Raw genomic sequence first — 13,145 nt, forward strand, 5'->3', positions numbered from 1 at the left:
CGAAGCTTGAGTTGCAGGGAGTCCGAAAATGCAAAAGCTTTTGCCGGAAATTCTCCGGAAGCCACCGGATCGGGGCCATAAAATTTCGGCTCCGGCGAGGCTATACACTGCTGCTGGCGGAGGAAAAACAGCGGGGGAGCTTGCCTTGGGGGTTTTTGATGGTGGGAAGGTCGATTTCGGCGTCGGGTAAGTAAAAGAACTGCGGCAGGAGGCTGCACTTGCAGCAGTAGCGAGGAAGAGCAATCCTCTCCCCGAACTCGATGTTTACAACGAGAATGAGAGAAGAAGAGGGCGACGCCGATGATAGGAAGGGGAAAAAGAAGACTGCGGTGTCTTATAGGAGATGCAGGCGACCAAAATGGGAGGTAGGGAGGAGAGGAAGGTGACGAGAAAGAAAGAAAAAGTTGTTACATTTATTTATTTTTTAATTTTATTATTATTTTTTTATTTACAGGTATTACACCTTAAATGGGTGGATATCCTACCTGTTGCTATTCCTAGACCTATCTATACTTTTTTGCCTTTTCATTTCATCATGGGGCAAATGTATATGACACTATAGCTAGAGGGAGCAAATTAACCATAAATGCAAAATTAAGGGGTAGGGTAGCTAGAAAGTTAACTTTGAGGTAAATTGGACTTTGCTTCAAAGTTTAAGGGGTACATCGAGACTTTAGTCCTCTCAAAGTAGTAATTCCTTTAGCAAATTAGTCCCTAATATTTTAACGAACGTATCGGTATTTCCTCCCTTTCGAAACTCCCATAACAACACTACCAACCATCTCCTCATCTCTCTCTCTCTTTTTCTCTCTCTTCTCTCTCTCTCTCTCCCCCTGTGTTTCTCTCTCATTTTCGGTGACCCCTTTCTCCTTCATTTCTCACTGGGGTCGCCAATTCCTCCTCCTCCAAAAGGAAAAACGTTTCTTTTTGAAACTCAATTTTCAATTTTGTTGGTCTAAAATTTAGTAATAAATTCAGTCCTTATTGATACAATAATAACGATAATCGGAGCGGGGAGCCATGTCTGAGATAGCAAACACAGATCCAGAAGGAATTGATGGAGTCCGTATGTCATGGAATGTATGGCCACGCACCAAAGTTGAAGCAAGTAAGTGCGTGATCCCACTCGCCGCCTCGATCTCTCCGATCCGCCACCACCCTGACATTCCTACCCTTCCTTACTCTCCTCTCCGTTGTAAAACATGTTCATCTATTCTCAATTGCTTCGCGCGTGTCGATTTCACCGCCAAGATCTGGATCTGTCCCTTCTGTTTCCAGCGTAACCACTTCCCGCCTCACTATTCCATGATCTCAGAAACCAATCTCCCTGCCGAGCTCTATCCTCAATACACCACCGTGCAGTACACGCTCCCAAACCCTAACAGTATTAATAATAATAATAATAATCCAGCTCCAGCTGCACCTGCACCTGTTTTTTTGTTCGTGTTGGACATGTGTATGATTGAGGAAGAGTTTGGATTTGTGAAATCTGCAATGAAACGCGCGATCGGTTTGTTGCCAGAAAACGCGCTGGTTGGGTTTGTGTCTTATGGGACACAGGCGCAGGTGCATGAATTGGGATTTAATGATATGTCAAAGGTTTATGTTTTTAGAGGTACTAAAGAGATTTCCAAAGACCAGATTATAGAACAATTAGGACTTGGTGGTGTTTCGGGTCGGAGAACTGCTGGACCTGTTGGTGTTGGCGGATATCCACAAAAAGGAGTGCAAAATGGGTTTTCTAATACGGGTGTTACCCGGTTCTTGTTGCCTGCTTCCGAGTGTGAATATACCCTTAATTCTGTGCGTGTTTTCTTTTTGGTTTTTATTGTAATTTTGAAATGTGACTTCTTTTCTTGATCAAGTTTTTAATTCTTATAGCTTTTGGATGAGTTGCAAACGGATCAATGGCCAGTTGCGCATGGGACTCGTGCCTCGAGGTGTACAGGAGTGGCATTGAGTGTGGCTGCTGGATTGCTTGGTGCTTGCCTGCCTGGGACGGGCGCAAGGATCATTGCTTTGGTCGGTGGTCCTTGTACAGAAGGGCCTGGCACGGTAATACCTCTTCTTTTTCTCTATATTATTTTATTTCTTTTATTTATTTATCTAATTCGATTTAGGTAATTTTTAATAGTGCATTTTAATTAATTGGATAGTCTTTTATGGATTTTTGCTTACCTTCTATAACTTGATAAGAGGAAAAAGATCTTTAATTAGTATGGAACTCACTGGTAAATATTGCTAGTTTTGAGAGTAACCTGCATTCCTTATGCTAAGTTCTGAAATTATTGCTTAGAATTCATGTTCCATTTCAGAAGGACAAACCATCTCGCATGTCACTTTTTTAGTTCCAACTCATATATGTGAGTTCGTTACTCTGTGAAGTATTTATGCCTAAAGATTAAACTCAGAACTAATTAAGGAATATGGGGTGCATACAAACATGGGTTTTGCCCACTAATAACCAAAATAGGGAAAGTCTTTTATTTTAGAGATAGAAAAGATTACGTTGGCAAACTAAAATATATAGGATCTCAGTCTTTCAAATTGAGAAATATTGCTGCCTTTTTATTCCATATTCTCTTCAATTATGAAGATGTTGATTTCGACTTTTTGCAGATTGTTTCGAAAGATCTATCAGATCCAGTGCGTTCCCATAAGGATCTTGACAAGGATGCAGCGCCGTATTTTAAGAAAGCAGTCAAATTTTATGATAATCTTGCAAAGCAGCTTGTTAGCCAGGGTCATGTTTTAGATCTTTTTGCATCTGCACTTGATCAGGTTTTTGTTTCTTCTTAGACTTTAGCTACTGTTATGAAATCTGCAAGTTCTTAGTTTTTTTAATATGCTGTAGGCCCTCTACTACTTCAGTAGAATAAATATATTTATATATTTTAAGAGTTTTTTTTATCTGCAAATATTTGGACTAGAGTTGTACTTGTTCTCCCACATTCACTCCAATAGTATTGTTGATTGGATCTGTCATTATTTACATCAAGTGCTAAGCAAAGCTCTACCGTCTGACTGGTTATTTAATCCTCTAGAAGGCTACATTTTCACCAGGATAACCTCTGAGTAACTTCTATTCAATAAAGCTCCAATATGAAAAATTTGAAAGTTGTTATTCCAGTAGGTTTGATAATATTCTTTTTGGTTGGTGATCCTGTGTGCTGGACTAAGTGATGTTGATCGAGTGCAACTTGGAATTAGTTTAATTCTCAGTTTTTGGCCCAATTTATCACTATTACTGGATCTTTGTAGCCCTAGCCAATGTTCTAATCATTACTGGGGTATCTGCTGTAATAATCATAGGTGGAATGTAATTGTGTTAAGATGGTACTGGTGTTTTAACTGGATAATCAGCTAACAGTTTCTCCATCCATGTAAAGCAAAGGTCACCATTTATTTTAGTTATTCATATTTTTACTTATTCATGTTGCGAGTTTTTAGGTTGGGGTTGCTGAAATGAAAGTTGCAGTGGAAAGGACTGGTGGTCTTGTTGTTCTAGCTGAAAGTTTTGGGCATTCTGTATTTAAGGACTCTTTTAAGCGAATTTTTGAAGATGGAGAACAGTCTCTTGGTCTCTGTTTCAAGTGAGTACCTATGATTCGTCTCCTTCTCCTTCTCCTTACATAGTTAAACAAGTATTTTTGCAAGTGTTGGTATATGGTCATTTTGATATATATATATATATATATATATATATATATAGTGTGTGTGTGTGTCTGTATTTTCCTTTTGGTAGTTTCGTGATTAAATCATAAATTGCTTTGAAAAGTTTAGCATATTTCCTTTCTGCTACATCCATATGGTTGATTTTTTTTTTTTGGCTCTGGAATAATTTTACCCCAAAAGGACTTTATAATGTGTCGTACCATGAAAACATGTGTATGGGGAGCTTTCTCTTAATCCTTATTTCTCTACTTGATCACTATATTTGTGTAGTGTACTCATGAAACTTTTGGAATATATGTTTGTGTCTGCACGCTTCTCAAAGGCTGGTTATAGCCTTGCTGCATGGCCACTTCCATCTTTAGATCTCTACATTTGTGCATACACTGTGTGCATGTGAATTGTGTGTGAAGATCTGTGGTTATCATGCTTTCCCATGAAAGGTTGTGGATTGTCTTTTCTTTTGGAAGTTATGGGTCTAAGCACTTCGAGATTTAGAAGATTCTCCAAAAACCTGAGCACATAAAGCTATAGAAGATTCCACATCATTAATTAGAAGAAGCTAAGTTACTGATTTTGGTGATGGATGCGTTTAATATAGATTCTTAGAAGCAAAACTCTATCTCTCAGCAGTAATTGATCTTGTTTCTGAACTGGCTTTATGCTTGATAATTCTGCACACCCATAAGCTTCATGGAGATTATATAGTTTACCTTTTCCTTTGCAGTCTTATAATTTGCTTATTTCTTTGCAGTGGAATGCTCGAGATTAATTGTTCCAAGGATGTTAAAATTCAGGGGATCCTTGGACCCTGCACATCTATGGAGAAGGTTGAATCATCTATTACCTTATATATATACATGCATATATATACATGCTCGAGTATTTGCAGTTATATTCTTCAAGTAAAAAAGAAAACTCAATTGGTTTGTATTTGTTTGCCATTGGGTTTTTAATACTAAATGTCAACACTTGCAGAAAGGTCCTAATGTTGCTGATACAGTTGTGGGGGAGGGAAATACTACTGCTTGGAAAATGTGTGGTCTTGACAAGAGTACTTGTCTCACAGTCTATTTTGATCTTTCATCAAGTGAAAAGTCAAATGCTCCGGGAGCTATAAACCCACAGCTATACATTCAGTTCCTTACTAGGTGATCTGGATCATAGATTTTCTTTTTCCTCTGAGCTGACTGTTAAAGATCTTGACTACTCTTTGTAATCAAATTTTGACCAACGTATATTATACTGCAGTTATCAGAACCCAGAAGGTCATATATTGCTTCGGGTTACAACTATTACTAGAAGATGGATAGATAGTGCTGTTAGCTCAGAGGTTTGTTATGTTTGTTTATCATTTTCTGGTACCATAGATGAAATTCACTGAAGTTATCTATAGAAAATCAGACCATTATTCAATGTAATGAATTTATAAAAGCTTGGTTCTTTCTATATATGCATCTCTTTCACTCTTTCCATTTTGCTTCCCCAGCCAGATTCTTAGTTCAAATGTCGAAATTGATTTAAGGGAGGGTTAGTAACTTAAGATTTTCTTTTGTTTCCTGAGAGGATATTCAGCTTTGCTGTTATTAACCAAAGAAAGTTACCCTGCTTTCCCTTCTGCAGGGTAGGTTGGTTGATGATTATGTTGATTTCGTGATGAAAGGAACAGTCAAGCATTATGGCTAGGGATTGTTAATATTAGGTCTCCTCATACCCTAATCCTGCTGGCTAGAGCGGCGGCAGGTTATGGGAAGGGGGAGAATGACACCAGTTATTAGTCGAGATGAGATCTGGTTAAAATGATATTATTGTTTTAAACTATATAAGACTAGCACTGTGAGAGAAGCTGTAGCTCATGTCTGATTTGTTATGCTGGAATTGGGATGTAGGAATAAATGACTTTAGTTTGCATGCATATTTTTAGATCAAAAAATTCAAAACTTGATTAAGATGGGCTTTTTTCTCTTGGAAAAGGAAAAGAAACAACAACAGGGGTCTGTTCTAGATGGTATGGAGGGATCTTGAAAAATACTGTTTCAAAATCTGATTCTGATGCCTGAGGTTCAATACTTTATTTTATTAAATATTGTGTTGGTCTTGTGGAAATTCACCATTGCCTTTGAGGTGCGTAGCAATAATGCCTGAATCCTCAAATTTGTGACATAACATCTGATCCGTCATATGTTATATTTTTATCCTTGCTTACTACCTATCCACTATATGGACTACTAAAGATGCTAAAATTTAGTTTTACTCCAATAACCTAGAGAAATACAACAAATGAGTAGTTACTTCTAAGATGGAAGAATTACCTTTTACAGGAATTAGTACAAGGTTTTGACCAAGAGACTGCTGCTGTAGTAATGGCAAGATTGACATCCCATAAAATGGAGATTGAGGTATGTATCAGATATCTTCATTTGGCTGCTTAATGTCAGTTTAACAGTTTTTCAAGTATATGTACTTCACCATTTTTCTGCATATCTTGTTCTTATGGAAAGTATTCTCATAATTGGAACGGGGAATAGTGATGTTTTTGACATTAGGTGTCTGGTCATTTCTCGGGTTTGGATGAGCACTGGAAATTTCATCATTTTTGAAACTTGTCCAATGATGATTTAATTTATCATGATGTAACATGCTCATATTTTTTGTAGATACTTCTCTAATATGTATTCATATGACGCATGGAAACTCTTATGGTATAATGTTTTGGAAACTCTTTGGGTCATTTCTGTAATTTTCCTAAAATTGAAAACATATTTCCAGTTTGGGAAAAATTTCTTTCATTAAAAGAAAATCTCCATTACTATTATTTTTATACATTTTGATGGTTGAATATTGATTTACCCACTTAACTTATTATTTGTTATTCTTATGGTGGTACTTACTTTAACTAAATGGTGTTTTTAAGAAGTTATATAAAATTGATTTTTACAAATAATACCTTAAATTTTTAATATTAAATATTTCTCCCACATTTCAGTTTCCTATATTTTTGAGAAATGCCATTTCCTCGCTTTTGTTTCCATTTCCTTTTCTGCCTTTTTGTGGTTCCTTTTCTGTGCTACATAATCATGAAGATACATATGCACTTTGCCTTGGTGCTGGTTGTGCCATTCTCATTGATTCGACTGCTATGAAATCAGTGAATTAAGCTTTTGCTTATATGCTCTTAAATATTTAGTGTCAGCTCCTTCACACTCACGATTTTTCCTCTCTCTCTCTCTATGTTGTTGCTTGTCTAACAGGAAGGATTTGATGCCACTAGGTGGTTGGACCGGAACCTCATTCGCCTCTGTTCCAAATTTGGCGACTATCGGAAAGATGATCCCTCATCCTTTACATTGAACCCTTGTTTTTCATTGTTCCCTCAGTTTATGTTTAATCTGCGAAGGTCACAATTTGTACAGGTAACTGATATTTGCCAGTCTATCATCTCACTCCTATCACTTCATTTGTTTTCTTCTCAATTGAATTACATTAATGTGTGTGCATAGTTAGCTCTGTTGATTTATTTGGTTGTCTCAGGTCTTTAACAACAGTCCAGATGAGACAGCTTATTTCCGCATGTTGTTGAACCGTGAAAACATCACCAATGCTGCTGTCATGATTCAACCATCACTAATATCATATTCGTTTAACTCACTGCCTCAACCTGCACTGTTGGATGTGGCTTCTATTGCCGCAGACCGTATTCTCTTGCTGGATTCATATTTTAGTGTGGTTATTTTCCATGGAATGACAATAGCACAGTGGCGTAACATGGGTTACCAAAATCAGCCAGAACATCAGGTATGTATCTATGTAGGTCGTGGTAGCCTTTTGTGTATCCAAATCTGAGATGCATGTAAATTTACTTGTTCATTTCTCCTATTTTGGAGTGCAAGAGACATGTCAGACCTTTGTTAGCATGTAATTTATTGAGAATCTGCTTCTTCCTTTTCTTTGATCAAGATATAAACAGTTTGCTGTCATCAGTATCTAAGCCTGACAATTGGTAATAGAAACCACACTTTCTTTTCCTTTTAGTTCTTATATGTAGTCTCTTCTGAGCCTTCCTTTGTTACCATGTAACCCTAAATATACCGTTACCTTTAGTTTGCATGTTAATATTGGGTTACCTGTTGGCTGATTCTAGGATAACTGAAGTCGTAGTGTGCTTCCCTTATGGGATTCCAGTGTCTAATATGGTCCTTTAGTTCCTTAAGTTAATCTCTTTTTAGCCTAATGGTTATGTGCTTTATTTAAACAAGAAATGTTAGTTCTGTAGTGAATGAATGCATGGTCTTCGAAGGACATGGAATTTACTGTATTGACTAATACTTCTGAATAATAATGTTAGTTCGATTTCTGCAAATGACTCGTGCAGTTTTACCTTCATATGCGAACTTTGACAGTATGCATTTGATGTGTACTAGTCAACTGTTCCTTACACTAAAAGAAGCATACATCAAATCTAGCAATATTGTAATTTCACAAAACATTCTTTTATAAATAAAATAGTTGATTTTAGTTATTTTGACTTGAAGCTGTTGTCAGTTATTAAGACCTAATCAGTGGTTTACACTACAAATGATTATCTGTTGGCCCAAGTATTTTTTATAGTATTATTGAGTACTGTTTCAAATTATTTTTGTCCTAGATAGTTTCATTTGAGTACTGGTTGGTGTGCAGCGTATGCTCTCTTGAAATGGCTTGAACAACAAACACTTTGGCTATCTATTGATTTCTTTTTCTTTTTTCCCCTTTCTGTGCCAAAGGCATTTGCACAGTTATTGCATGCACCACAAGATGATGCACGTTTGATTATTCGGGATCGTTTCCCAGTCCCTAGATTGGTGGTATGTGATCAGCATGGATCTCAGGTCAGTTTATTTTACTCTATTCTCCATTCTCTTTGCTAGTTCGCAGTCAAGTCCTTGTTAAAAAGTTTGATTATCGCATATTCTTGTTAATGTACAAAATAAGAGTTAGCATCTACCACAAATAGAAAAATAGACAAAAAGCTCAATGTGAACACTGAACTTTTGACCAATGTTCAAAGTAACCTAATTAAGCTTTTGGCCTGATTAATGCCCAGCTTTCAGTTTTCATCAGTTTAACCCAGTGCTCTGACATGGACAAGAAAATGTATGTTCTCTTTAAAAAGAATTCATGTATTTTTCAATAACTATTTAAAAAATTATAAGATCTCTTTTATTACAGTAAAAGCTTAAACTATAGCATCTAACATACAATCCATAGAAAAACATAGGTCTGATTTCCACATTGTAAGCCTGAGTACTTGGTTGGCTGCTTTATCTTGTTTTAGAATAAAATTGACGTTTGATCACTCTGAAGCAACTTCTGCATTTGATCACTGAAAAACTGTCATTTTCTAAATTGATATGTGAAATGTTGCACCAAGTACTGGAAATTGTTATTCATTCTTATATAAATCTTATTTTGGTATCATTATCTCATGTCATGCTTGAGTAGGCAAGGTTTCTATTGGCAAAGTTGAATCCATCCGCCACATACAATAATGCCCATGAAATGGCAGCGGGTTCGGATGTGATATTCACAGATGACGTGAGCCTTCAAGTCTTCTTCGAGCATCTTCAGAGGCTAGCTGTTCAGTCTTAGCAGTAAACTCCTGTTAGTAGGTTTTCTAGTGGCGAGGGGGGAAATTCCCCCAAAGTGTGAGTTTTGTATCCTCTCTTTAATCCTTCAGTTCCATTCTGTTGTCTTCCTTTCTTTCTATTGTTCGGAAAAAAGGTATAGTGGTCAAGCCCCGCATTGTTTGAAAATAAGGAGAGAGAGCAGCAAGCACATGTCAATTCTTTCAGGGGGCTGGGGAGGCATTTGCTCCCTTGAAACAATAAGGGACACAAAGGTTAGTGGAAGGTAGTGTTAAAAATACGGAAAGAAAGGGTAATCAGGAATGGGAGGTAGAGGGATCCCTGCTGCCCATAGTGGGGGCTGAGTTGGCAACAACATATTTTGACAGATGATTTTAATTAATCCTTTTTGTATTCTCAGCTGGGTCAGATGTGTTTTATGTATCGGAATTATTATTTTTATTATTTTTTTTTCTTAAGTTAATACACAGAATGGGGTCATGCTTCTTAGGTTTATAAAAAGTTCAGTCATTTTGAACTATTTTATATCTCAATTTGTACACCATTTATATATCGAACAAATGTGTCTCGTCTGTGTCAATTTTTCTCAGGTATTGCAACTGGAATCCGTTAATTGCTTTTCGAGAGCAATCTGGGGAGAAAATTGCATCGTCTTATTTTTTTTGAAACGTTAAGTCATATATATATATATTATCTGGCTAACTAACAAAATAAGTCCACAAATAGCAATCAGAAGAAGATGGATTGTCGCAGAACAATTAAGCTGTTTGGTTGAAAAATTCTTAAGTAACTTTTGTTTTTCGGAAAAGTGATATTTTATGCATCATTTTCACGATGCGTTTAGGAAAATGCTGTATCATTTCATGTTTAATTTTTAATACTTCAGTATTAAATCAACTTATTTAATTCATTTATATATAGTCTTCTACGTATTTGAGACGAGTCATCACTAAAAAGTAATTTTATTTATTTGGCATAAATTATCACTAAGAAATGATTTTATAGAGTTCTATTCTCATATAAAAATATATACGTCCCATGAGTTACTTTCTTATATAAAAATATATTTGTCCTTGAAGTATAGAAACCTAATAAGTAAAGTGCTACTATACGTATTATCCTAAACATTCTCTCTTTTTATTTTTTTTTTTGTAAAAACTATAGTATTTGTATTATTATATACATATTTTATATAATAAAGAAGAAAGGAATAAAGGTTTGTATCATTAAGAGAAGTGGAGAAGTGCTGATTTTTTGAGGGATTATACTTTCCTCATCATTCTTCAAGGAAAAATAAACACTCCTTGTGAGCATAAAAATATTTCCCAGGAATATAAAATTTGAAAGCATGTATAGAGAAATATTATTTATTAAATTATTCTAAATGAGTATATATAATTAGTGAATCTCTAATGATCATTATATTTTTTTAGCTTTAATAGTATATATATTTACTAATAATTCTATTTTAAAAAAAATTAATAAATTTGACTAATATACTTTTACAATCATTCAATTATTAGAGAAGATATTAACAAAAAAATTAGAATATAAGCAAGCAAATAATTATCGTTGTTGCATAAATAATATTAGAAATGCAATTTTTGTTATTCTTCTTTTTAGAAAATAAGTTTAGGTACTAATACCAATCAATCTATGAACCTGGCTTTGGTCATGAAGAAAAATAAGAGCTAAATTATAAAGGAAATGAGAAAAAATCCTTATAGCCTAAATTCTAGTTATTTACAGCTAATAATACATAAGAAAACATATATACAAATATCTTCAAGATCCCCCTCAAGTTAGAGCATGAAGATCTTGAATGTCCAACTTGTGAAGAAGAAAATGAAAGTGGTCATGTCCCAATGCTTTAGTTAAGATATCTGCTAATTGGAATTCAGTTGAAAGATATTGTGTAGCAATTCTGCCAGATTGTATATGTTCACGGATGAAATGACAGTCAATTTCAATGTGTTTAGTGCGCTCATGGAAGATAGGATTAGCAGCAATATGTAATGTAGATTGATTGTCACAATGTAAAAGCATTGGTTGAGAGTGTGATAAAGAAAGACATCCAGTAGACCATGTAACCATACCAGCTTACTAGTTATAGTAGCCATAGAGCGGTATTCTGACTCTGTAGAAGATCGGGAGACTGTTGGTTGTTTCTTTGATTTTCAAAAGCTAGAAGCAGCACCAAGAAAATGTAATAACCTGTAATGGATCGTCGAGTCATGGGACAGCTTGCCCAGTCAGCATCACAATAAGCTTTGATGTGAAAATCATTATTTGAAGGAAAAAAAAAGGCCTTGACCAGGAGGACTCTTCAAATATTGAAGAACATGATAAGCAACATCAAGATGAGGTTGACAAGGTTTTTGCATAAATTGATTGAGAAGTTGTACCATATAAGTAATCGGGCCGAGAAATAGTGAGATAAATGAGACGCCCAATCAGGCGACGATATTGACTTGGGTCCTTTAATGGTTCACCATAATTTGAAGACAATCTATGTTGATGAGTAATGGCAAAAGCAGCTGGTTTACTACTAGACATCCTCAGTTTCTTTCAAGAGATCAAGAGTGTATTTGCATTGACAAAGAGATATCCCTTGAGGAGAACGAGCAAGTTCCAAGCCAGAAAAATACTCGAGAGTACCAAGATCCTCTATTGAGAAACATGTACATAGATAATTCTTGAGCTTTTGAATCTGCAAACTGTCATTCCCAACAATAACCATATCGTCAACATAAATAAAGAGAGCAAGGAAAGAAGTACCTTCAGTTAATGTAAAAAGTGAATGATCATGGCAAGATTGTATAAAGCCTAATTTTCTTAATGACAAGGAGAATTTTTCAAACCATTTTCAAGGTACATGCTTTAGCCCATATAAAGATTTGTGAAGTCGATATACACGAGAAAGCCTGGGGGAGGAGACATACAGATTTCTTCATGCAAGTTACCATGAAGAAAAATATTATTCACGTCCAATTGGTATAACTCCCAATTTTTGGCAGCTGTAACAGCTAATAAGCATATAATGGTAGTTAATTTTACAACAAGGGCAAAGGTCTCAGTATAATCTAATCCTTCAATCTATGTATATCCTTGAGCAAACAAACGCGCTTTGTAGCGCTCAATAGAGCCATATGATTTGTGTTTTATTTTGTACACTCAATGAGAACCAACTGCTTTCTTTCCTTAGGGTATGGCATTAAGCTCCAAGTTTGATTATGTTCTAGAGCAGAAATTTATTGTTTCATAGCCTCACACCATTTTGGGTCCTTGACAGCCTGGAAAAAAGATTTAGGTTCACTAGCAATAGAAACATTAGCAAGAAAGGCTTGATGAGATGGAAGAAAACGTGAATAAGATAAATAACTTGACATTGGATAAGGAGTACCTGAAGAAACTGCATTGGATGTGCGTTGTGATAACTTATCTACTCTAGAGAGCTGGTACACATAATCATCTAAGCGAGAGGGAGGATGACGAGCTCTTTGAGGTCGTGATGGGTTTTGTGAGAAATTTGGTTGTTCGCTAGAGATTGCTGCAGGTGAGTCTTTAGATGAAGTTTCATTGTTTGAATCAATGGCTTCATGTGTGGTAATATTATCATCAAGATTAGTTTAAAGAGATGAACTTGGAGAGTCATAACAAGGAGGTTCAGCAATTGGTATTTCCAAAGAATCAGGGATCGTCAGTGGAATAACAACATTTGGCTCTATTGGAGGGTTATAGGAGAGGAAAGGAAATTGATTTTCATGAAAAATTACATCTCTTGATGTAAAAATTCTCTATGACTCCATGTCATAAACTCTATATCCCTTTTGTCTCATAGAGTTACCA

General features: G+C 35.7%; 1 protein-coding gene across 1 annotated transcript; it reads left to right on the forward strand.

Annotated features, from left to right (window-relative positions):
* The first annotated feature begins 748 nt into the window (after positions 1 to 748).
* Positions 749 to 9,816, forward strand: LOC8270341 (protein transport protein SEC23). Its single transcript, XM_002516353.4, has 12 exons — positions 749 to 1,803; positions 1,882 to 2,055; positions 2,620 to 2,781; positions 3,451 to 3,593; positions 4,427 to 4,502; positions 4,651 to 4,823; positions 4,924 to 5,005; positions 5,994 to 6,071; positions 6,924 to 7,085; positions 7,204 to 7,467; positions 8,436 to 8,540; positions 9,154 to 9,816. The coding sequence occupies exons 1-12, from the start codon at positions 1,021 to 1,023 to the stop codon at positions 9,298 to 9,300; spliced, it is 2,349 nt and encodes a 782-aa protein (XP_002516399.1). The 5' UTR covers positions 749 to 1,020; the 3' UTR covers positions 9,301 to 9,816.
* The last annotated feature ends 3,329 nt before the right edge of the window (positions 9,817 to 13,145 follow it).

Source organism: Ricinus communis, chromosome 1, assembly GCF_019578655.1.
Source record: "Ricinus communis isolate WT05 ecotype wild-type chromosome 1, ASM1957865v1, whole genome shotgun sequence".
NCBI lineage: Eukaryota > Viridiplantae > Streptophyta > Magnoliopsida > Malpighiales > Euphorbiaceae > Ricinus > Ricinus communis.

Excerpts from the sequence above, each read along its gene's own strand:
- LOC8270341 (XM_002516353.4), top strand. The coding sequence starts at position 1,021 with ATGTCTGAGATAGCAAACACAGATCCAGAAGGAATTGATGGAGTCCGT. Across the intron at positions 3,594-4,426 it reads TCTCTTGGTCTCTGTTTCAA|TGGAATGCTCGAGATTAATT; the intron begins GTGAGTACCTAT and ends ATTTCTTTGCAG. Across the intron at positions 5,006-5,993 it reads ATAGTGCTGTTAGCTCAGAG|GAATTAGTACAAGGTTTTGA; the intron begins GTTTGTTATGTT and ends TACCTTTTACAG.